Source organism: Rattus norvegicus, chromosome 13, assembly GCF_036323735.1.
Source record: "Rattus norvegicus strain BN/NHsdMcwi chromosome 13, GRCr8, whole genome shotgun sequence".
Classification (NCBI taxonomy): Eukaryota; Metazoa; Chordata; class Mammalia; order Rodentia; family Muridae; genus Rattus; species Rattus norvegicus.
In genome coordinates, this window is record NC_086031.1 from 94,692,836 (window position 1) to 94,712,825 (window position 19,990).

Here is a 19,990-nt window from a genome sequence, read left to right on the forward strand (position 1 = left end):
CTAAGCTTCCCTCGGGATCATTACAGCCTCAAGCCTTCCTTAGCCTCATAAATACCTGGGCACCCAGCCGTGCCTCCCCCTAGCCCTGCTGCCCTGCAATCTCTACTCCTCCAGGCTCTACCCACCTCCTTCCTGGTCCTGTCAGGACTAGCCCCCTAATCCTGCCCCCTCCCTGTCCCTTCCCCGCTGCCTTTCTCACAGGCCTGCTTCCTTCCAGGTCATTGGCAGCTCTCTCCTCTTCATCCACGACAAGAAGGAGCAAGCCAAGGTGTGGATGATTGACTTTGGGAAAACCACGCCCCTTCCGGAAGGCCAGACCCTACAACACGATGTCCCCTGGCAGGAGGGGAACCGGGAGGATGGCTACCTCTCAGGGCTGAACAACCTCATCGACATCCTGACAGAAATGTCCCAGGGCAGCCCACTCACCTGAGGCCACCAGCACCTTGCATAGCCATGCCACCTTGCCCGCCACCTCTGCCTGTCGCAGCATCTCTCTTCCCCTGATTCTTCTTCCTTTTCCTGTCTGAGCGCCTACCTAGAACAGAGCCTCCCATCTGCACTACAGGACACTTTGGAGAAGAGAAGAGAGATTTTTTTTTCTAGGTCTTTATCTCCCGCCTTCCTACACAGGGGCCTGGAGGTGGCGTTTCTAATTCTCTCTAAATAGAACTACCTTCTAGAAGAGAATTGCACAGAGCTAGGCCCCCGCATCCCGTTACACTTAGAGCCTGCACGGGTCTAGAAGGCTGTGGGATCCCTGGCTGCCTAGGGTCTTAAGAGATTGAGCCTCCCTCCCAGAGACCCTCCCGCCCCGCACCCCTCACCCCCCACTCCCGAGAAAGTTCTGGCCCACATTGGCTACCAGTGGAGGCCTTCTGCCCCCTGGTGGCTGGTGCCATAAGTAAACACAGTCCCATTCGTGCCTCCTACCATGGACCCTGAAGCTAGGGTCCTGCTTTCTGGAAGTTGGGAAGCCAATCTCTGGGGGATCTGCGTGTGGCTTATGAGAAAAGTCTCCTGCAGTTAGAAGCCCCAGCTCCCAAATACACCGTGTGGCTTCTCTCGAGACGCTAAATCAGGGCTCTACTTTTCTGTTGTTTAAACCCTTGGAACTCAGGCCAGCCTAGGAGGAGCGTAGAGAGCAGCAGCTCCACTGTTTCTAAAAGAGCTTCACCCTTCCGTTTGGGAGCGCTGCCCGTCAATTCAGAGGGGACATTCTGCAAAGCTTAGCTTCAGGGGATGATGTCACCTCCCTGAGCTGTTGCTTACTGTCCCTGATCTGCTTACTGGGTACAGTACTCGAGGCTCACACCAACCTCCAGGGATCTGCAGCAGCTCCGAGAGCCGACCACACCCAGGAGAGACCTTAGGGAAGCAGGATTCTGGCTTCTTGGAATGATTCCTAAATTTCCCTTGATATCACTCACTCTCCCGGCTTGAAGGACTTAGACCAGTGTTTCTCCGTGTGATTCCATAGTTGCCAGGATTCAGAGGGGTGCCCAGGGTTGCCCTAAGCTTTCTCCTTCCCGGAGTCCTGAGCTTCCTGAAGGGCTATGTTGACAGGGGAGGACATTGTTGGTTACCACTTCATCCGTGAAGCAAGTAGCCTCTCTGATTGGAAAGAGCGTACAGTTCGTATGACTTAAAAGATGGCACTCCTAGGTCTGTTTCCATTTGGAGCTACCCTCTGCCCCTCTGGGCTTCTTTTACTGAGAGACTGTGGATCACACACATGTACAGAGGCTCCTCTGGGTACCATGACAGCAAGCTAGGGACCAAGGGAGATGGGGTAGACCAACGTGTACACACCTGGCAGCATAGCTTTGAGCAGGGGTGGCCGTCTTGGCTGCCTACCCCAGCTCCCTGGGGCTTCTAGAACTGTTGGCCCATGTGGTACATGTGTTTCCCCTTCATGCTGGGTGGGTGAGTGACAGTTGGTGGGGGCGGGAGGTGGGACCCACAAGGATGTATAAGTACAGATTTTTAAAAAGAAACTCATTTAAACTTCCTGGCTCCCATTCAGATGGGCGGTGAGCTCCTGTGTGGGCTGACTTGCTAAAGGTCACGCCCCCCGCCCCCCATCATCGAGCCCAGACCTTGTGACAGCACATGATTGGGAAGACAGGCAGCCTGGCGTGGGGGAGGGCAGCAGCAACCAGGCAGCCAGCTCTGGGGCTCTCCAGCTGTGGTTGCTAGAGGGCTCGAGGTGACCTCATGGCCTGTACATCAGCCATTTGCTGGGAAGAGGCATCGTTAACTCCAAGAGTCTCCAGCTATGACCTGGCCAAAAGTTCCCTCCCTCAGAGAAATGTTTGCTAAAGCAAACCCCGCTGTGAACAAGAATGCTAGCCAGTTTAACGTGTGTGAAGAACAAAACTCACCGAGCCCTTTAGGAAGGTACCACCTGTCATGATAAAGCACTAAGATACTGTGTCTGGGGACCAGTTAGTGAGAGCCTTAGCACAGTGCTGGGCAGTGCTTTGGGCTGTGTGTGTCATAGGGGGGAAAGTGGTGTGCAGAGGCATCTTTCTAGGCTTATTCTGTTGCCAAGGGTGTCTTGTTCAGTCGGGGTTTGTATTTACCATGCTCGTACCCACTCTCTATCTCCCAAACCATTCTCACATTCTCACATCCATCCTGCCAGAGGCCCCTCCTTCCTGCTCTACTGGGATGGGCAGAGCTCAGATGGGATTTCCTAGAGCCTTCCAGAGTCTTGATAAACTGAGTTCTGGGAGTCCTGGTGGAGACTCCCAAGGTCCTGGCCAAACAGGTGCTGGGACATGGGACAGGCTACATGTGCCTATGTGCAGGGTCCATGGGGCCCTCCTGCTCTTGGGCCACCAGGTGCCTTGGTGGTCAGCTCTGCTTTGCACACGCTGAAGGTTGCTTCAACTGCTTTCCCCAGGCTAGACGTTAGTGCTCTTTAAGAAGTGTTTAAGTTATATTTATTTTGGTTTTTTTTGTTTGTTTTAATTGCACAAAACACTAAGATAGAAGGCTGGGCTGTTCTTCCTAAGCTCTACCTGCCCTCTGGGGCCTTTCCTTCATAGCTGGAGGAGCCCTGAGCAGGTATGGCCTCAAGAGAGATGCTGTTCACCTTTGGCTGGCTGTATTGAGCTTCAAGGTCGCCTGTATGCTGACAACCCTCTGTGTATAGGCCCCACGTCTTGATCGAGGGTGCTCGCCCACCAGTGCCTTTTGGGAGGAGAGGATCCTCCTTGCACCCTGACAGGCTCTCCTCTGAACTCCTCTCCCCTCTGGACTGTTACATCCCCTGCCCTGCGCCCCTCAGTCAACTGTAGATGCTATCTACCTTCCCAATAAAGGCTTTGGAGACCATTACAAGCTTGATGTGCTCCTTCTGCCCCACCCCCACCCTCCAACTACCACAGAGAACTACGATGACATCCAGCAGTGGATATCAGTTGGGGTAGTGTTCTAGTCTGCAAACAACACGAAACATTCTTTATAAGGCTACACAGCGGCTCCAGGTTGTCACCGAGTGACAAAGTCCCCCTGCCTGTGGTGACCCCCTGTGCTGCGTACATCCAATCACCCACAGCCTATAATAACAAGACTTTATCGTCTCCACTGATCAGATCGGGAAACTGAGGCTTAGAACGTTGAACAACTTGGCCTGGGTATCATGAAAATATTTGGAGCCAGACCTTGTCACCTTTACTGGAGGAGTGTGTGGGCAGAGAGCTGGGCTCTAGACCCAGGAATGGCTCAGTCGAGAGACTTTGCTGTGCTTCAGGGAATCCCTTAAGAGCATGGCCTGGTCTCCATAACAAAGGTCACACCTCTCTGACTCTTCCGTAAGCTCAGCCACCAAAGGACACCGGTGCCTACGTTTTAGAACACTGCCCGGCCCAGAGCCCAGAAGAGTGATTTTAGCCACGGTTGTGTGGAAAGCTGCAGGTTGTTCCGAGCAAAGCCATCTCACAGCACCCTCCTAGCCAGTCTCAGGTGACCTGTGATCATGGCCCCAGAGAAGGAGGTGTTCCCTAAAGAACCCTCGCTAGCAACTTATGTGGACTGAGTGTCTCTGAACCGTCCACACTCCTTGAACATGCTGTCCAGAGCCATCTGACCAAACCAGATCCCTGTGCTCGGACATGACGTTGCTCCTTGTCACATGGGCCCAAGTGCCGCATCTTCCACCTGTCCTCCAGGTTGATACCCTCAGGAGACCATGGTCACCCCATCATGGGGCCCTCATCCCCTTCATCTGTGGTCTTCTTTCTGGGAGCATCCAGAGAAGTGGGTGGCCCATTGCCTGTTGCATCGCAAGACCACTTTTGGCACCAAGTGCCTAAGCCAGGACTCACAAGAAAGGCAGTCCTGCTGGCATATGGGGCAGCAATTGTGACCAACTTCCTTTCATGGGACATCTCCAGGGAGTGGGTGCTCTTCCTCCATGGGGACAGAACAAACACCTCAGACAGGCAGGGCAGGGATCTTTTTCCAGTTCAATCCTGCTGCATCAACCCCTGGAGAGGAGTCTCTGCGGTGGCCCAGTCATGTCTGATAGCCCAGACTGTGCCTGCTTAGCCACTCATTCCAGGAGGAGGAGGGAAGGCAATGTCCCCACCTGTCATTAAATCCCCCAGGGAGCAATACACCCTATGCCGCACCCTCTGGCTAGTCTTCCCCCACCGCACCCCCACCCCTCCCACCGGCAGGGAATTGGGGTGTAGGGACTGTCATCTATCCTGCAGGTCTGGAGGGAGAAACTAGCTGAAATGAGGGTGCTTCAAAGGCAGCACGGGACATAGTTCAGTGGGGCTGGAGTGACAAGAAGGAGCCAGGGCCACTCTGAATCGGTGATGATGCAGGAGAAGCCTGGTGACTTGGGCACATTTCGGTGTCTGTCAGATCCATTAGCCCTACTACATGCCCTCCACATCTGCAGTCTCCTTGCTCGTCCTGGCTTCACTGATGCATGAGGGGCTCAGCCTAACAGTGAGTCTTTAGAATAGCTGACTGTGGAAACTCTTCTTTTTTTAAAGTTTATTTATTTATTTCTTGTATGTGAGCACACTGTCACTGTCCTCAGACACACCAGAAGAGGACATCAGATCCCATTACAGATGGTTGTGAGCCACCATGTGGTTGCTGGGATTTGAACTCGGGACCTCTGGAGGAGCAATCCGTGCTCTTAACCGCTGAGCCATCTCCCCAGCCCTGTAGAAACTCTTAGTTAATTGAGAGAGTTCTGAATGTCGTCTGAGGTAGAGTGCTCACTACACAGCAATGTTGTATACACATGAGGAACACAGGGTACCCTCTCCCCTAAGACCTGAAGTGGTACCTGAGACTGCCTTGAGAGGCTCCTGCCTCTACCAACCCGTCTGAACCCTCCAGGGGACCATCTCTCTCCTTTCCCCATACTGTGTAGCGACTCTGGATAGCTTCTCTGCCCTCTCTCCCACCTTTCAGCTATGCAGTCGCCAGAGCAAGCACCCTCTTAGAAAGTAGACTGTATAAATAAAGTTTTATTAGAAACAACTGTGTCACTACTTTATGTAGCCTCTAGGGCCTCTTTTTGCCCCCATGAACCACAGATGAGACCAGTACACCACCATAAATATGGGCTACAGAAGGCTGGGGTTGGGGATTTAGCTCAGTGGTAGAGCGCTTGCCTAGCAAGCGCAAGGCCCTGGGTTCGGTCCCCAGCCCTGAAAAAAAGAGGAAAAAAAAAAAGAAAGAAAGAAAAGAAAAAGAAAAGAAAAGAAAAAAAAGGCTGCCAAATCCTGCTTGAAAGTAGCGATGGTTGGTTGTAAGTTGCTGAGTGTCAGGTGATTGAAAATCAAATAGTTTAATATTCATAAAAACCCCATGAGATGGACCTTGCCCTCCTGTGTTCTACATAAGAAACGACAGACTCTGGGTTGGGACCAAGCTCGAGACCTGCCTGTGATTCTGCATGTTTCTGCCTCCCTAGACAGTCCAGAGCGTGTTCTGGTACCTGGCTGTGTCACAAGACTCCTAGGACAGCCCACGAATGCTGGCGCCTGGGATATGAAGGGGCAGAGCTACCAAAGCCCGGGGTCAGGGTATCAGACAGTCTCTGTTCTCCTGCAGGCCTGGAGACCCGAGACCGCTGGAGTGAGGGGCTGTTTGTTCTAGGCTTGGGATGACCCTCCAGGTGGCTAAGTATTAGCATCCGTGACACCCAGTCCCCTTTCTCCGAAGACTGATGGTTCAGAACCAAGCCTGCCTGCCATTCACAGCCTGGATCACACGTCCTACCACAAAAATGCAGAAAACACATCCAGTTCCCGAGAACGCCAAGAACCAGCCTGGGTGTCATTTTTTTTTTCAATTTCACTTTCACTGTGACAGCTGTGGCCCAGCTCCTGGCATTTAGCACACCATGAACAGGCCGGAGATGACACATTCAACAGAGAAGTGAGATTGGAAAGCAGACAGACCGTAGGGACCAGGCGTTTACACACCTTGCAGAAGATGGGGGATGGTCAAAGGGAGCTTTTATAAAGCCAGGAGACACCTTGGGTGACAGCCACAACCCAATAGACCCCAATAGAAAATTCACAAAGACAAACCCACTAGGCACTGGGGTCCTACCTTGCTGTCTCCTTACCCTGCACACTTGGTCCCGGGACCCAAGGCTATAATGGACATTTAGAGGTCACAGAGTTCTAGCACAAAGGTAGCCGTTTGCAACCAGCGTCATTATCTGACCTAGTCCTTCCTCCCTGTACTTTCCAAACTTGTGAATGAGCAAAGAGGGACTTAAAGTGGGGGCAGGGAAGAAAGTCCCACATGACTTCTGTGTTTTTCAGTGCGGTAGCACATATCATTTTAAGAATAGTTTCGGCACATTACGGACAAACAGGTTCTGTGACAGCTTTTTTTGACAGCAACAGCCCTGCTATATTTCAACAAAAAGAAAAAAAATTGCCCAATTTTAGTCATGTTTTCTGAGAAAACACATGCCGGAGTGAATTCAAGACAGCCGAGAAATAGGAACAAGACAGCCCCATTAGGAAGCCTGCCCTCTTGTGGACATGGAGGTGCACTGCAAGATGGCCCTAGGACAGGGAGGCTGGTCAGGGATTGCATTTAATTTACAAATGATATCTTGTTCTAGTAAATACCAGAGCCCAGGTTTAAGATATCAGGGATATATGGTACAGGGTAAAGAACACCATGCAGAGAAAACAAGGGGCCCCACAGGACAAAAAAGAGGCCCTGACCCAAGACAGGGACACAAAGGCCATTTAGGAAAGGCTTTGCAAAGGACGTGCCGCCAAAATGAGGTTAGAAGCTGAGTGTGAATTATCCGGAGGGTTGAAGGATAGAGAGAGCAGACACACAGTCACGGAGACACACAGAAGGACACTGTATGTGGAGTAGCTCCAAGTGAGCAGAGCAGAGGATCCGTGTGCAGCTTGCAACGTGGCCACAGCCAGATCTCAGGCCTGGGTAAGGAATGGCGGAAGCGAATGGGACATGTGGAGTTTCTCCCAGTGACAAACACGTGTCCCTGGAGGCTCCTCAGTAATGGCATGACGGGACGCTCCTCCTGCATGGAGGAAATGATGCTAAATCCGTGGAGAGATGCCAAGGCCTGCAATGAGGTCAAGGCCTTAAGCTAGAGGGGAATTAAGGGAGCCGTCTGGATGCCATGGCCGTGTTGAAGAATCCTTCTGGGGCCCACAGAATGCAGAGAACCAAGCTTGTCCAGTCAGCATCGCTCATTCCTGTGGGGCCAGAAAGCCCTGCTGCTCTCCCTTAGGGCTTGGCTTTTCCTCGTCCTCCAGGTGTTCTCCTCCTGCCCACCTCCCTTCAGGTTCAGATGAAACCCTTCCAGCCTCTACTCCTGCAGGCTTGTGGTTAATTACATGGCTAAGTAGCCAACATTTCAAAGAGGTAGCGAGCCAAGGAAAACAAATTCCGCTTCTACGTCAGGTGCAAAGGATTCTTCGCATGAAAGATTTCCCATTTTAGGGAGAAACGGGGAGGGGCAGCACGCAGGTGTGTCTCACGTCACTCAGCAGCAGGCATTTTAAATTCCAGTTGCCTGCCTCAGGGATGCAGCTGTCAGGAGGAGAAGAAGTCAGGGCCATTTCAGTGGCTAGTGTGTGACTGAGACACCCACCCCTCTCTAGAAAGCAACCTGCATCACAGCCCCTGATCTATGGGGAGCACAGTGGGAATGGCTGAGTGGGTACTGGCGGAATGGCTTGGATCTCAGAGAATGCCCAAGGCCCGGCTGCTGCCCTGTCTACTTGTTTCCTAAGGAATTAAGGCAGAGGCATAGATGACTGTTACCTCGGGTTCCAGTTCTTAGGCCCTGGAGTCAGTGACTGCACCTGAGGTGCCCACCTGTGCTGAGAACATGCACTGTGCTGGTACGAAGACATCGGTATAAACTCAGAATCACCAATGATGTGCCCAGGTCACATTAAGGCGAAGAAATTAAAGGCACTTTCCCTTGGAGCGTTTTACCCAAGAGCAAGCCCACATCTGATCCTTTGCTTCTTCCTGTGTCGGCCATGATTATCGTTTGAGATTCACCTGTCCCTATCTGGACGCTGCCTTAGGAATCTGTCCCTGTATCCTCATCTGTGTCTGTGTGTTCCTAACGATGCGTGTGTCCTCTGTATTTACTGAACAGCACAGAAAGCGTCACTGGCCGAGTTGGCCCAGAAAACAATAATTGTATGTCACTTTTACCATTTTCGGCGGATGTCCGCTTTATAAGGTTACTTCTAACTTATTTCCTGTTTTCAGCACGTATTACTGTAACATAGGTAAACCCGTGCATTACTGTGGGTCGGGGGCATGGAAGAGTTCAGCAACCTTAACCCATAGCTGTGTCTAGCCTTAGTTTGTAAACGCTGCTTACATGGCAAATCCAAGGCAGGTTGGTTGTTACATCGTTCTCTTAAAGGCGGGTTAACAAAGGAGAACAGTCTTTCAATCTTAAGTGACCTCAAGGTCATATCGATTTTGTCTGTGAGGTCCAGTATGCTGGTATCTTGCTTCAAGCAATTAGGAATTTTAGGCACAAGTAGCTTCAGGCTTGCAAACACAGCCTAAGAACCAAGGTGGGAAGCTTACCCAGGTAGGGAGACTGGCTCAGAGAAGTCCCTAGGCTATCCAGTCAAGTGCAGTAGGAGGGGATGTGGGGAGGGTGTTTGCATGCAATTGGCCTAGCTAGGACTGGAGACCTACCCTTGCTTGGAAGTAGGTGGCTTCTGGGGTTGACAGTCATCCCAGCATCCCATAGGTGTGAGTAAAGCAGGAGTTTGCCCCCTGGCAGAGCAAGTCCCACTTGTGTCCCACTGGGGAATGTGACTCCCAGGCAAAGAGTGGCCAAGAGAGACCTGAATGCCAGCAGTAAGGAGGACTTATGAGGCAATTAGCAGGTGCAGAGTGGGGGACACATGGCGTTGGAGGAGACACATGTGTCTCTGCCCCTGCTTTTCCAAAAGACCCGGGAGATGTGCCTAGCTTCCCTAGAAGCCAACAGCAGCCATGGCCCCTCTGTCTGCTGGCTTCCACACTCCTCTGCTAGCCAATTCAATAGCCATCACTCAAAGAAGCTCACAGTATCCAAATCCCTGGCAAGAACACTGCCTCAAACTAATATTTGTGTCCCTAGGTTCAACCCAGGGGTATCCCAGACCCAGCTGAGCCTCTTAGACACTGGGTATGGTGGTTCGAATATGCTTGGCCCATAGGAAGTGGTATTGAACCCAGGTTCACTGCACGAGCGAGTGCCCTCAACTGCTGAGTCATCCCTTTAGCCACCGGGAAGTTTCTTATTCCATAATTGCATGCACCGGCACTGGCTTCACTTTGGGGAACAGAAGCCTACCATGAGCCAGAGAGATAGACCACATGTATGGGTCACACCACCATAGCCAGACACATCTCAGCTTGCTGGGCTGTGGCCCCTGCTGAGGTTCTTACCATTACCTTGGCTCAGCAGCACTGTGAAGAACGCACAGTGTGGCCATTCCAGCATTCTCAATTCCCTCTCTACATAGCAGGGAAGGCAGGCAGAGCAGTGAACCGTATGAGAACCACTGCTCTAGGATATTTGACAGGTGTAGGGAAGCCCAGAGGCTAATTATGCCCCAAGCATTGATCTTTCCATACATGGGTTCCGTCTTGTTAGATTTTTTTTTCTGCCTATGCAAAACTTTCTAGACCCTTCATAAATTTGTATGTGTTCTGGAGTTTCTCTTGCTTCTTATCTGTAGTCTTACACTCTTGTAGTCCGTCAGGATACGGACATTATTTTAATTTTTCCTGTATTTGTTGAGACTTCTTTTGTGTCCTCATTTGGAAGGACATCCCATGGGCTGCTGAGAAGAATGCAGCATTTGAATGAAGTGTTCCACAGAAGTCTGCTAATACTACGTGGCGTGCTGTGTAATGCATTTACTTTGAATGCTTCTGTTTATTTTGTATGGGGATGACCTACCGGTAAGAATGTGGTACTGAAGTCACCCAGTACTATCATGCTAAGGTTAGTAATTGGTGGCTTTCCATCTAAATAGCGTGTGTTTTATGAGATTGTGTGTACCTGTATTCAGGGCGGATACATTCAGAATCATAATGTTCCCCTGATGGATTGTTGTTTTGTTCGAAGTCTATTTTGTCAACATTTAGAACACTTTTGTGCATTCTCCTGTGTTCGTCTGTAATGTATCTATTTCCCTTCATCGGTAAATTTGTTAGGATCCCCAGGTCTCCGTGCATCAGCCAAAGAAGACGTTGGCCGGGCCATAGACTGCATCCTGCCATCCCCACCACATCCTGCCATCCCCACCACATTTCAGAAGATTCCCTCACGATGACTACAGCCAGCTCCAAGCTCTGACTGCTCACACCCAGATGCTCATTTACAGAACATCTATCTCGCGCACATTTCCTCTGCCAGCCCTTTCGACCGTCAGGAAAGGAAATGGTTGTGACGGTGTTGAATCCCCGGAGCTGGAGCTCCACACAGTTGCCGTGTGGGTGCTGGGAATTAAACTGGGCACCACTCTGGTCCTGGTGCTTCGTTCAGAGTACACATCCTCAGTTATAAGGGACCCAGTGAGCAGCGGAAACTTTGGATCAGTCGCCAAGGAAAGGGGAAGGTGGCCTTCCAGATGGAAAGAGCAGCGGGTAACGTTGTAGGGAGAGGGAGGTGGGAGCGATTAGGACAGCTGGAGATCTGTCTGGTTACAGAAACGGAAGACACGGGAATCCGAGAAGCCACATGGTCACATGGGTGTTTATTAAATAGAAAAGAGGGAAGAGAAGAAGAAAAGATCGCCAAAACCATATTTTCAAGGGTTAAAAAATAAAACCAAATTGGAATGCCAAAGAAACACCATGCGTTGCTACTTTATAACAGGGGCACATGTGTATGCACACATGTACACGGAGATATGTACATGGGCTTTGATGTGGGTGGTGTTCCCCACCACATGTACAGCAGCGTTGCTGCAAGGAACGACTTTAAAGCTGGCAGAAAGCTGGAGACACAGGAGCCCTGCTCTGCTCCTGCAGGGCCCTGTGGACCCTGTGGGGCTCTGTGGACCCCGAGCCAAGGCTGGGGGCTCAAGCCTGTGGACACTGGGAAAGTTAAGCAAAAGTCAAACCTGGGTCCCGTGCTTCAGTTTCAGCCAGGAAAGTCTAGAATCTTCCCTGGGGCTGAGATATTCCAAGTCGTCTCCAAGAACTCTTGCAATCTTTGGAATGGCCTGGCAATGCCCCACCCCCACCCCGTGGCTGGATGGGCACGTGGGGGTCCCTGTGAGCAGGAGTGAGAAAAGAAAGCCCTGGATATCGTCAGAGAACTTGGAAGTGTACAGCAGGTAATTTAACAGAGAAAAGCCAATGGCAACACCTAAACAGTAATTCACAACACAACGCCTGCTCATAACTCAGTGATGAATCCAGCGAGCTCCCCCCCCCCCCCCGTGCAACTGAGCCTGCAAGGGCCAGCTACCATTCCACAGGAGCCCGCTGAATCCTCACAAACCCCACCATCGCTTGTGTCTGCTTAAAACTTTCCTCTTCTACTCCTTGCTGGCTCCTGGGCTGGGGCAGGCAGTGTATAAGCTCAGAAGTAAAAATAACGCTAGCAGCACAGAAAAGCTTCAGGAAGAGGTCACTTCCCTCTCCTTCCCCACTCCACAAAAGACCACTCTGGAGCCTGGGGGTAGATTCCAGTAGATCTGGAAAGGGTGCGGTGGGGATTCCGATCCCACGGACCCCTGGAGAGAGGGCAACCAGTGGCTACAGTGGACAGAGTTGCGGAGGGATGACTGACTGGGGTGAGGACAACAGTTTTGTGACTTCTTTGAGTTGTCACCCATGCTGGGGTGGGGCTTTTCAGCGACGTAGCTTACCAAGAGTCTGCCATGCTTTATAAACTCACTGGGTCCCGAACTTTGGTAGAACCATTTCTTTAGTCTCCTGTGGGGGGTTGTGGCATACTGGACCAGTGTTTGTTTTACCAGAAAGAGTCTGGGCTCTCCCAGCTTTGTGGCCGCCAGCTTTGGAAGTCATGCGGTCCAGCGTACCTTGTATGCCTGACTGGGCCTGGAATTTGGAGACCCTTGGCTTTGGTAGGATTGGGGACAGATTGGTTTTATTTCTATACTGTGGATGGTTAGATGCAGGACAAACAGCTGGAGGGACATTGCTGAAACGAGACTATAGTCACCCTGGCCCGTGTAGGGCACACAGGACCACTCACTCAGGTTGGGATTCATTTTGTCCTGGTGCATCATGGGATTGAAAGCATACATTGCCTCCGTGAACATTCAGAAGCTCTCAAAAGCTACCAGGAAGGAAGATGAAGAAGATAGACTCTGAGCCTCTTTGCCCATCACTTAGATGACCTCTTCCCGATAGTACTAGGTCACTGCCACTGTCCAAGATGACCTCATGTCCCCTACAACCTGGGCACAGAACTCTCTGGAAGGAGATAGAGCTCCTCGTTGAAGAAAAGGTCTCCCCGAGCTTGCTGTCACTGGTGGAGGCTGGATACTGTAGGGATGTGACCTGGAGGGCATCTTTCGTCTGAGCTCAGGACCTGAGCAGTTTAGCACTGAAGGAACACTTGCTAACTGCCGAACCTCCCTCACAGCGCATGGAGCGAACCCCACCCCTAGGCTGGCAGATGGTGTCCTGACTCCCTGCTTCCACTAGGGGGAAACCTTGCTCTGTATCGGGCGCACTTCTGCCCGGGAGTAAGGAGACGCAGTGGCCAGTTAGTTCTCTAAGCCCCAAGCCCTCTTGAATCACAAAGATCAACCTCTGGGAGCTCTGACTAATTAATTTGGGGGTCTCTCTGATTCCCACAACGGGGCTTCAACAGGATCCAGAAGGTGTGAGAAAGACCTGCTGGGAGCCATTCTCACGAACAGAACACCCACTGCCTTTCTCCGCCCCAGCCCTCTGTCCCCAGAGCACACAGCCCCAGCTTTCTTCATGCAGGTCATTCACCATCACTAAGGCCTTGCGTTTTAATTCTTAAGGTCAGAGGAACACCCTTTCAATCTTACTTTCCTGCTTCAGGACCCTTGGGCCTTCGGGGGGATTTTTCTGGTCTTGAGATTTCAGCCCACTGGAGCCTTAAACCTGGTGTGTGATGTGTGGATGGCTTTTCTTTTGCATATCTTGATCCTTTTCTGTCCGGGACACATGCTAACCATGTGATCCATTTACTTCCTACGTCTCCTATAGCTGAGTTCTCCCCGCTGTAGCCCCCAGCATCCTACACCCCATGATTTTATCAACCATAGGTGCAGCCTCAGTCCTGTGAGGGAATGCAGGACCTGGACCCCAGGAGCCAAGCAGCTCTGAGCACCAACTCTGTCTGGAGCTGCCATCTGCTTCCACTCTCCATCAGGGACTTGCAGAAGCCTAGGGGTATGGCTTTGAGGGCAGATGAGCTCAAGGATGCAGGAGGGGTGATGGAGAATATCCCACCCCTGTGACTTCTGAGAGGTGTGTCTTGGGGAGAAGCCTCTGGTCTCCTTGTGAAAGCTTAACAAAAACTCCCCACAGGTTGCTCACTGAATGGTAGGAGATGAACTGAGCAGAGCAGCACCTGGGCCACGCCCACTGTGGGGCGGGTCGCTGGGGCTGGGGCCCTGGAGGCAGGCAAGAGCAGCAATTGTGGCAGTCTGAGGGTGGAGGGTGGGTAGTTCCATAGCCGCTTCCTGGCCACCGTCTGGGGTCCTCAGTGGTCCCCACAATACACTACACACTGTTGAATAGTTTTAGCTTAACCAAACCTAAAATCACCGGGGAAGTCTTAAAGAGGAATTATTTAGATCAGATTGACCTGTGGGCGCCTCTGTGGAGGATTATCTTATTTGTTAACGGAAGTGAGGTGATCCACCCTGAACGTGAGTGGCGCCGGTTTATGAGCTGGGTCTTGGACTTTGTAAGTTTACATGAAACTGATGGGGACGGGGCGGGAGGAGTATGGATGCATTTGCTTCTCTCGGCTGTTTACTATGGATGTGGTGACGTAGGTGCTTCCGGTTCCTACCGTCATGGCTCCTCCGCCATGATGGACTGTATATAACCTGGATTATAAGCCACAAAATCAAACTTTCCTTTCTCCTGTTGCACGTTTCTTTTTTTTTATCATGGCAACAGAAATGGAGCTAGGGCACTAGGCTACCTAGTCCTCACTCTTGCTCCAGGGTCCTGTTTTGTTGTTTTTTTGTTTTTTGTTTTTTGTTTTTTGTTTTTTTTTTTTTTGGTTCTTTTTTTCGGAGCTGGGGACCGAACCCAGGGCCTTGCGCTTCCTAGGCAAGCGCTCTACCACTGAGCTAAATCCCCAACCCCCAGGGTCCTGGTTTGGTGGAAAGAAGGGCCACTCTGGTTACAATGCCACATTAGGTCCTGACAGTGTCACAGTCTCTGTGGACGCTCACTGTGTGCCTGTGAAATCTGCCCCTGGCACTCATAGCCAGGGAACATTCTTCTGAATTATTTCCCAAGGTTGGACCACAGCCAACAAAACTGCTACCCAGGCAGTTTTGTCACTAAAGAGTCCTGGAGCCACCAAGCACTTTCTGGGTTCACAGCACTGCTTTCTAAATATCTGGTGTTTTAGTAAATGAACTCTGGTCACCTATCCAGTGGCCTTCTTGGATTATGTAGAGTGAATTAGCCACTGTCCATCGACTGAGAATGATTACGCTAATCAAGTCTTACCTGGGGGCTGCTGCTTGGAACTAGTAGCAACCCTCGGACTCACTATTCTAGGGCCCCCTAAAATCTACCCACATCAGCCACCTGGAGTGAGGGGGTGCTAAGGAGATAGCTTTTCCAAGCTCACAAACCCCTGTATTAAGCCATCCCACACTGGAACTCATGGTGACACTTGTCACTCAGGAAAGTCCCACTCGAGTCTGGCTCATGTCACTAAACAAGCAATACAAATTGCTATCTCCTTTCAACTCCCCCAGTAGCCACCCCCAGCCCTAGCCAGAGAAATAGACTTCTCCCTCGCTGTGGGGGCTGCCCTTGCTAAGGCCTGTCATCACTGGCTCTGTGGGATAAAGGACTGTGGGCTGGCAGCATGGGAGGGCACATTGACCCTCCTTCCCCTTTCTGGTACAGCTTTGCTACCTGATGTAGCCTCCTTGAGAGCAGTGATCTGCTCTAGAGAGAACCAAGCCTGGTCTCATACCCCAAGACAGGGACTGCAAACCGACAGAAGCAACAGAAAGAAACACAGGAAGAAATGGGCCCCTGGCAAGCGTTCCAAAGGTACAACTGGATCCCACACAGCCATGGAAGAAACTCATGGGTAGACACAGGATAGGAGAGGCAAGCCAGCCCAGAGTCAGGGCCAGGAGTGAGTACTTCATGGGACTACAATATCTCTTCATGATGTCAGGAGCTGTCCAGTTGGGGGCCAGCTTCCAAGGATTCCAATTAAGAAGACTGGCAGGAGGCCGGAACTCCAGTGAAACGGGAGCTGCTTTTCAAGAGCCTCCCTCCACCAAGGCAGAAAGTGGACGGCTCCTTTCCACACTTCGACAGAGCCTCAGGCAGATGATAAGAGATTCTCCAAGAGGGACTCACTGGTGGCTCAAGGCCAGTGTGACCGGGAACTGAGCCCTGGGCCTGTCCCACATGTTAGCGCTTCCTACGTTAGAATGAGAATGGAGAGAGATATAATTAGCCACCCCACTGCCATCAGTTTGGGTCCGCCTTTCTCTTAATTTCAGATGGGTGCCTTCACACTTTCTGTTGCTTTCTCTGCCTAGTAAGGATCAAGCTCTGTACTGATCAGTCCCAGGTTCGCTGCTTAAAGGGGGTACTGCTATGCTGACAACTGTCTTCTTGCAGCAAGTATGAATTTCAGGTCAAAGTCCCCAACTTCATGATGTCACTCTGCAGGTCTCACAGTTCAAGTGCAGTCCAGGCTCCAATGTCCCTCAGGACTTGAGTCTCAACACATCTGACCGTTCACAGGGTTCTCTGGTGATATCCACATGTGTGGCGTCGGGGGGTGGGGGAAGCCCAGACTCCGCTGGGAAGTCAGGAAACACTAATGAATGGATACCATCCTCTTCCTCAAAACAAACCATCTGGATTCAGAAACACGTGGATGTCAGGAAAAAAAGGGAGAGGGGATCCAGAGACGGCGAGGGACCAGACACAGTAATAAATGTTTCCAAGAAGGCTGCTGGTCTGCAGCCATTCATAACTCAGTCTGGTCATTTTGCACATAAACATCCGAACACGGGCAGTGACACCCCAGAAGTGGAGTGGGTGCCACCCCCAAGGCAGGTCACAAAGTCACACGCACACCCAGCAACTCAGACGCTGGGGTATCAACAGATTTCATGGGGGAGAGGGCCACCCAAGGACTTTTCCACACTGGGCTATCACCTGGCCTTTCCACACTGGCAACCCCGACTCTGATACACTCCCTGGGAGACCACAGAGCAAACACAGGGAACCACATGGTTGAGCAGGGCGTGAGGACACAGAGGAAGTAAGTGTTCCATGAAGTCCCGACGCCTGGGAGAGTGACTGGTCACCTGCACGGGACCTACAGCAGCCCAGCCTGGCAGGTCCGGGTGCCTGTTCAGAGTGCAGGTGAATAAGCATACCCAGCATCCCTTGCACCGGGTCGCTATCACGCCTCTAACCCAGTCCCGATGCTCTTGGCCTGTTCCTCCCATGCACTCTGGGACAGGGAGAGAGAAGACAGCCTCAGAGCCTGCTAAGAAAAGCAGGTGTGTTTTCCAAAATAAATAATATTTTGTAAGTACTCCCTCTCTACTCCAATCTGAGAAATGGCAGAAGAGAATATGTGAAGGTCCTTGTGCCCGGAGCCTCCTGGCGCAGCCCTCACGGGACCCTGGACTTTCCTGGCAGGTCCTGTAAGCTCACAGCTGTTGTGGGATAGCCTGATCCTTGTACCCTGTGAGGAAGAAGGGGAGAAGAGGTTTTAGGGAGACACTCCTCTAGGATTTGTCCAACATGGCCCCCAGACCAGAATATACTCATGAGACCGTGTGTTTACTATGAGGACCTTATACAGGGAGCAGCAAAGATATTTGCAGGCAAGATGATTGGCAGCCCAGGAGGGGAACAACTGTCTGACATACGTTCAGTCAGCTGGATAACCGGGACAGGACGGGACGGGAGCACACTTGAGTCTTCAGAGCATCGTTGCTAATCACGAAATTTTTGTTTTTCAGTTTCAGAGATGAGACCCAGGCCCTCACACACATGGACCAGTGCTTCACCTCTGGCCACACCCCCATTCTTTCCTGGGAAAGTTGGAGCACTGATGTCAGCACAGACTGTTGCTAACCTGATTGGGTGAGGTTACAGGGCTAAGGTAACAGGGAAGGGTGTACTGAGCTGTGACTCTCCCATCCAGTGTCTTTGGTCTGAGGGGGAATGCCAGGAGACCCAGCTGCGTCTCTCTCTATGTAGTAGGCTACCTGTCAATCTTCGGTGCTAATAACTCAGTGCTGGTTAGGGGCTTAGGAGCGACCAAAGATTGTGCAGATGTTAGGGACCTGTTGTGCTAAGTACTCCTTTCCACAGGAAAGCTAAAAATGCAACCAACAATTAACCAATGAAGAGGGTGGGATGTCTGTGCAGGAGAGAGGGTGTGTATCTACCAACAGACTCACCTTGGGAGACTGCAGCAGCAGAGATTCAAGGCAGCCGGAGGAAGGGGAGAGAGAAGAGAGACAGTCTGAACACAAGTCAGAGCACCAGGCGTGTCTGATGGGGAGGGGCTCTACCAAAGACACTGCAAAGCCATGGTTTCAGCCAAGGGGCGGTTAGTCTTCCCAGTGACCAGCCACATGGCCAGGAGCCAGCTCCGCCTGTTTCCCACCTCCCTGCCACTGTCTGCCCAGTGCCCCCCTCAGCCATGCCCACACTCCATTCACCTCCTGTCTTTATCCCTCTTCCTTTACTCCCCACTCCCAGCCCATGGTCTCAGGGTGCAATCTGAATGATTTAAGAGGGACAGGTAGAGCCAAGGCAGGTGTCACTGACAAACTAAAGATCCTGCAGTGACCTGCCTCATCCCAGTCTGGCTCTGTCTGGCCTCTATGGTCAGTCCTTTGAATGGACTGAACCCATACTTACAAAGCCTGATGCTTTGGGGAAGACCGGAGGAGGGAAAACACGTTGCAGACATCTTGGATCAATTGGTAGTGACTGCCTAGAGCCTTGTGCTGAGACAAATGTCACAAACGATTACCAATGTCTGCTATGGATGTAGTAATTGAGAGAGCAGTCAGGAGAGCTGCCAGGCAAGTGCTGACCGGTGACCAGGACAAGCTGCTATGAGCATTACCGCTCATCATTCATATGGATGGGGCTTCTGTGTTCAGCCAAGGCTCCGAAGTTTTTATTTGACACTGTGTTTCCTGTGAAACCCAACCTGTATTGTTTGCTCAGCGATGCCGTAGGAGCAAGCCTCTACCCAGCTGTTCCTGGGGCAGAGTCAGTTACAGCTGTCCCCTTCTAAGGACCTATTCCAAGACACCTCCTCAAACATGGCTGCTCACGGCAACCCCAGCCCGTCCCATGGGAGTGGTGCATTCATCTTTTGAGGGTGAGAGCAATTTTTAGAAAGTGTGAAAAGGCTGTTGAGATCAGTGGGTGGCTCTGGCCATCTGGCAGAGGAGGCAGGGACTGATTTTCTTCCTTGGCCTCCCAGAATCAGGGTGAAAAATTTGGTGCTGAGACAGAATCCCTGGATACATCCCAGACACCTAAGAGGTTGACCAACCCACAAGGGAGCGCAGAGGGCAAGAAGGGAGGGCTAGGCTGGAGGCCCTGACATCTGTTCACCCTGTAGCTCCTACCACAGTCCACAGAGTTCTAGAGAAGTCAGCAGCCTGGGAGACAGGCAGGGAAGGAGTGGGTCTTGGCATCTATGTTATCTTATCTAGGGGTGACAGGAGCCCTCTTGACCTTATAGTTCTGGTCTAGACCCCTTGTTCCTGGGTATGACAGATGCAGAAGATTCCTGCCTTACGGTGGTTCAACTCTGAACATTTCAGGTTTAAGATGTGTCACTTGCAGTGCTGAGCTCCTTTTGTGACGTGCTAGCCCTGCCTATAATGGGTTCAATGGCGGTCATCCATTGATGCTGCAGGAATCAGATTTGGCATCAACACGTTTATTGAGGCCCAGTCTGGCCCATTCCTCACTGGCATGGCAGACCTGGAATGTCCCCTGAAGGCCCAAGTATGAAGGTTTGGGCCCCTAATGGTAAGTCTTCAGCTTACATGGGGCATCCCCTGAAGGGAATATGAAGACTCTTGTTTACTCCTTTTCTTTCCCATCCCAGGCATGAAGTGGGCGACTTTTGTCCTGCCGTGAAGTACTGTGTGATCACAACTCAGAACACCCAAGCCTCGACTGAACCCTCCAAACTCAGGCTAATGTAACTCATTTATCTTGATAAGTTCATTTCTCCCCGGCATTTGTT

General features: G+C 51.5%; 2 protein-coding genes across 3 annotated transcripts in view; one reads left to right on the top strand and one right to left on the bottom strand.

The window, feature by feature from the left end:
* Itpkb (inositol-trisphosphate 3-kinase B) overlaps positions 1 to 3,345 on the top strand; it is a 95,109-nt gene extending 91,764 nt beyond the window's left edge. Inside the window, exon 8 of one of the 2 annotated variants that reach the window (NM_019312.2) lies at positions 218 to 1,069. In NM_019312.2, coding sequence (NP_062185.2) covers positions 218 to 433 — 216 coding nt within the window. In that variant the 3' untranslated portion in view covers positions 434 to 1,069. Of the gene's footprint in view, positions 1 to 217 lie in introns of both variants that reach the window. The other variant, XM_039091026.2, reaches the window with a different exon arrangement.
* Positions 3,346 to 11,238: 7,893 nt separating this feature from the next.
* The window catches only part of Stum (stum, mechanosensory transduction mediator homolog), a 55,024-nt gene continuing 46,272 nt past the window's right edge, over positions 11,239 to 19,990 (bottom strand). Inside the window, exon 3 of the mRNA XM_006250416.5 lies at positions 11,239 to 17,446. Within this exon, the coding sequence (XP_006250478.1) occupies positions 17,412 to 17,446 (35 nt within the window). The 3' untranslated portion in view covers positions 11,239 to 17,411. The remainder of the gene's footprint in view (positions 17,447 to 19,990) is intronic.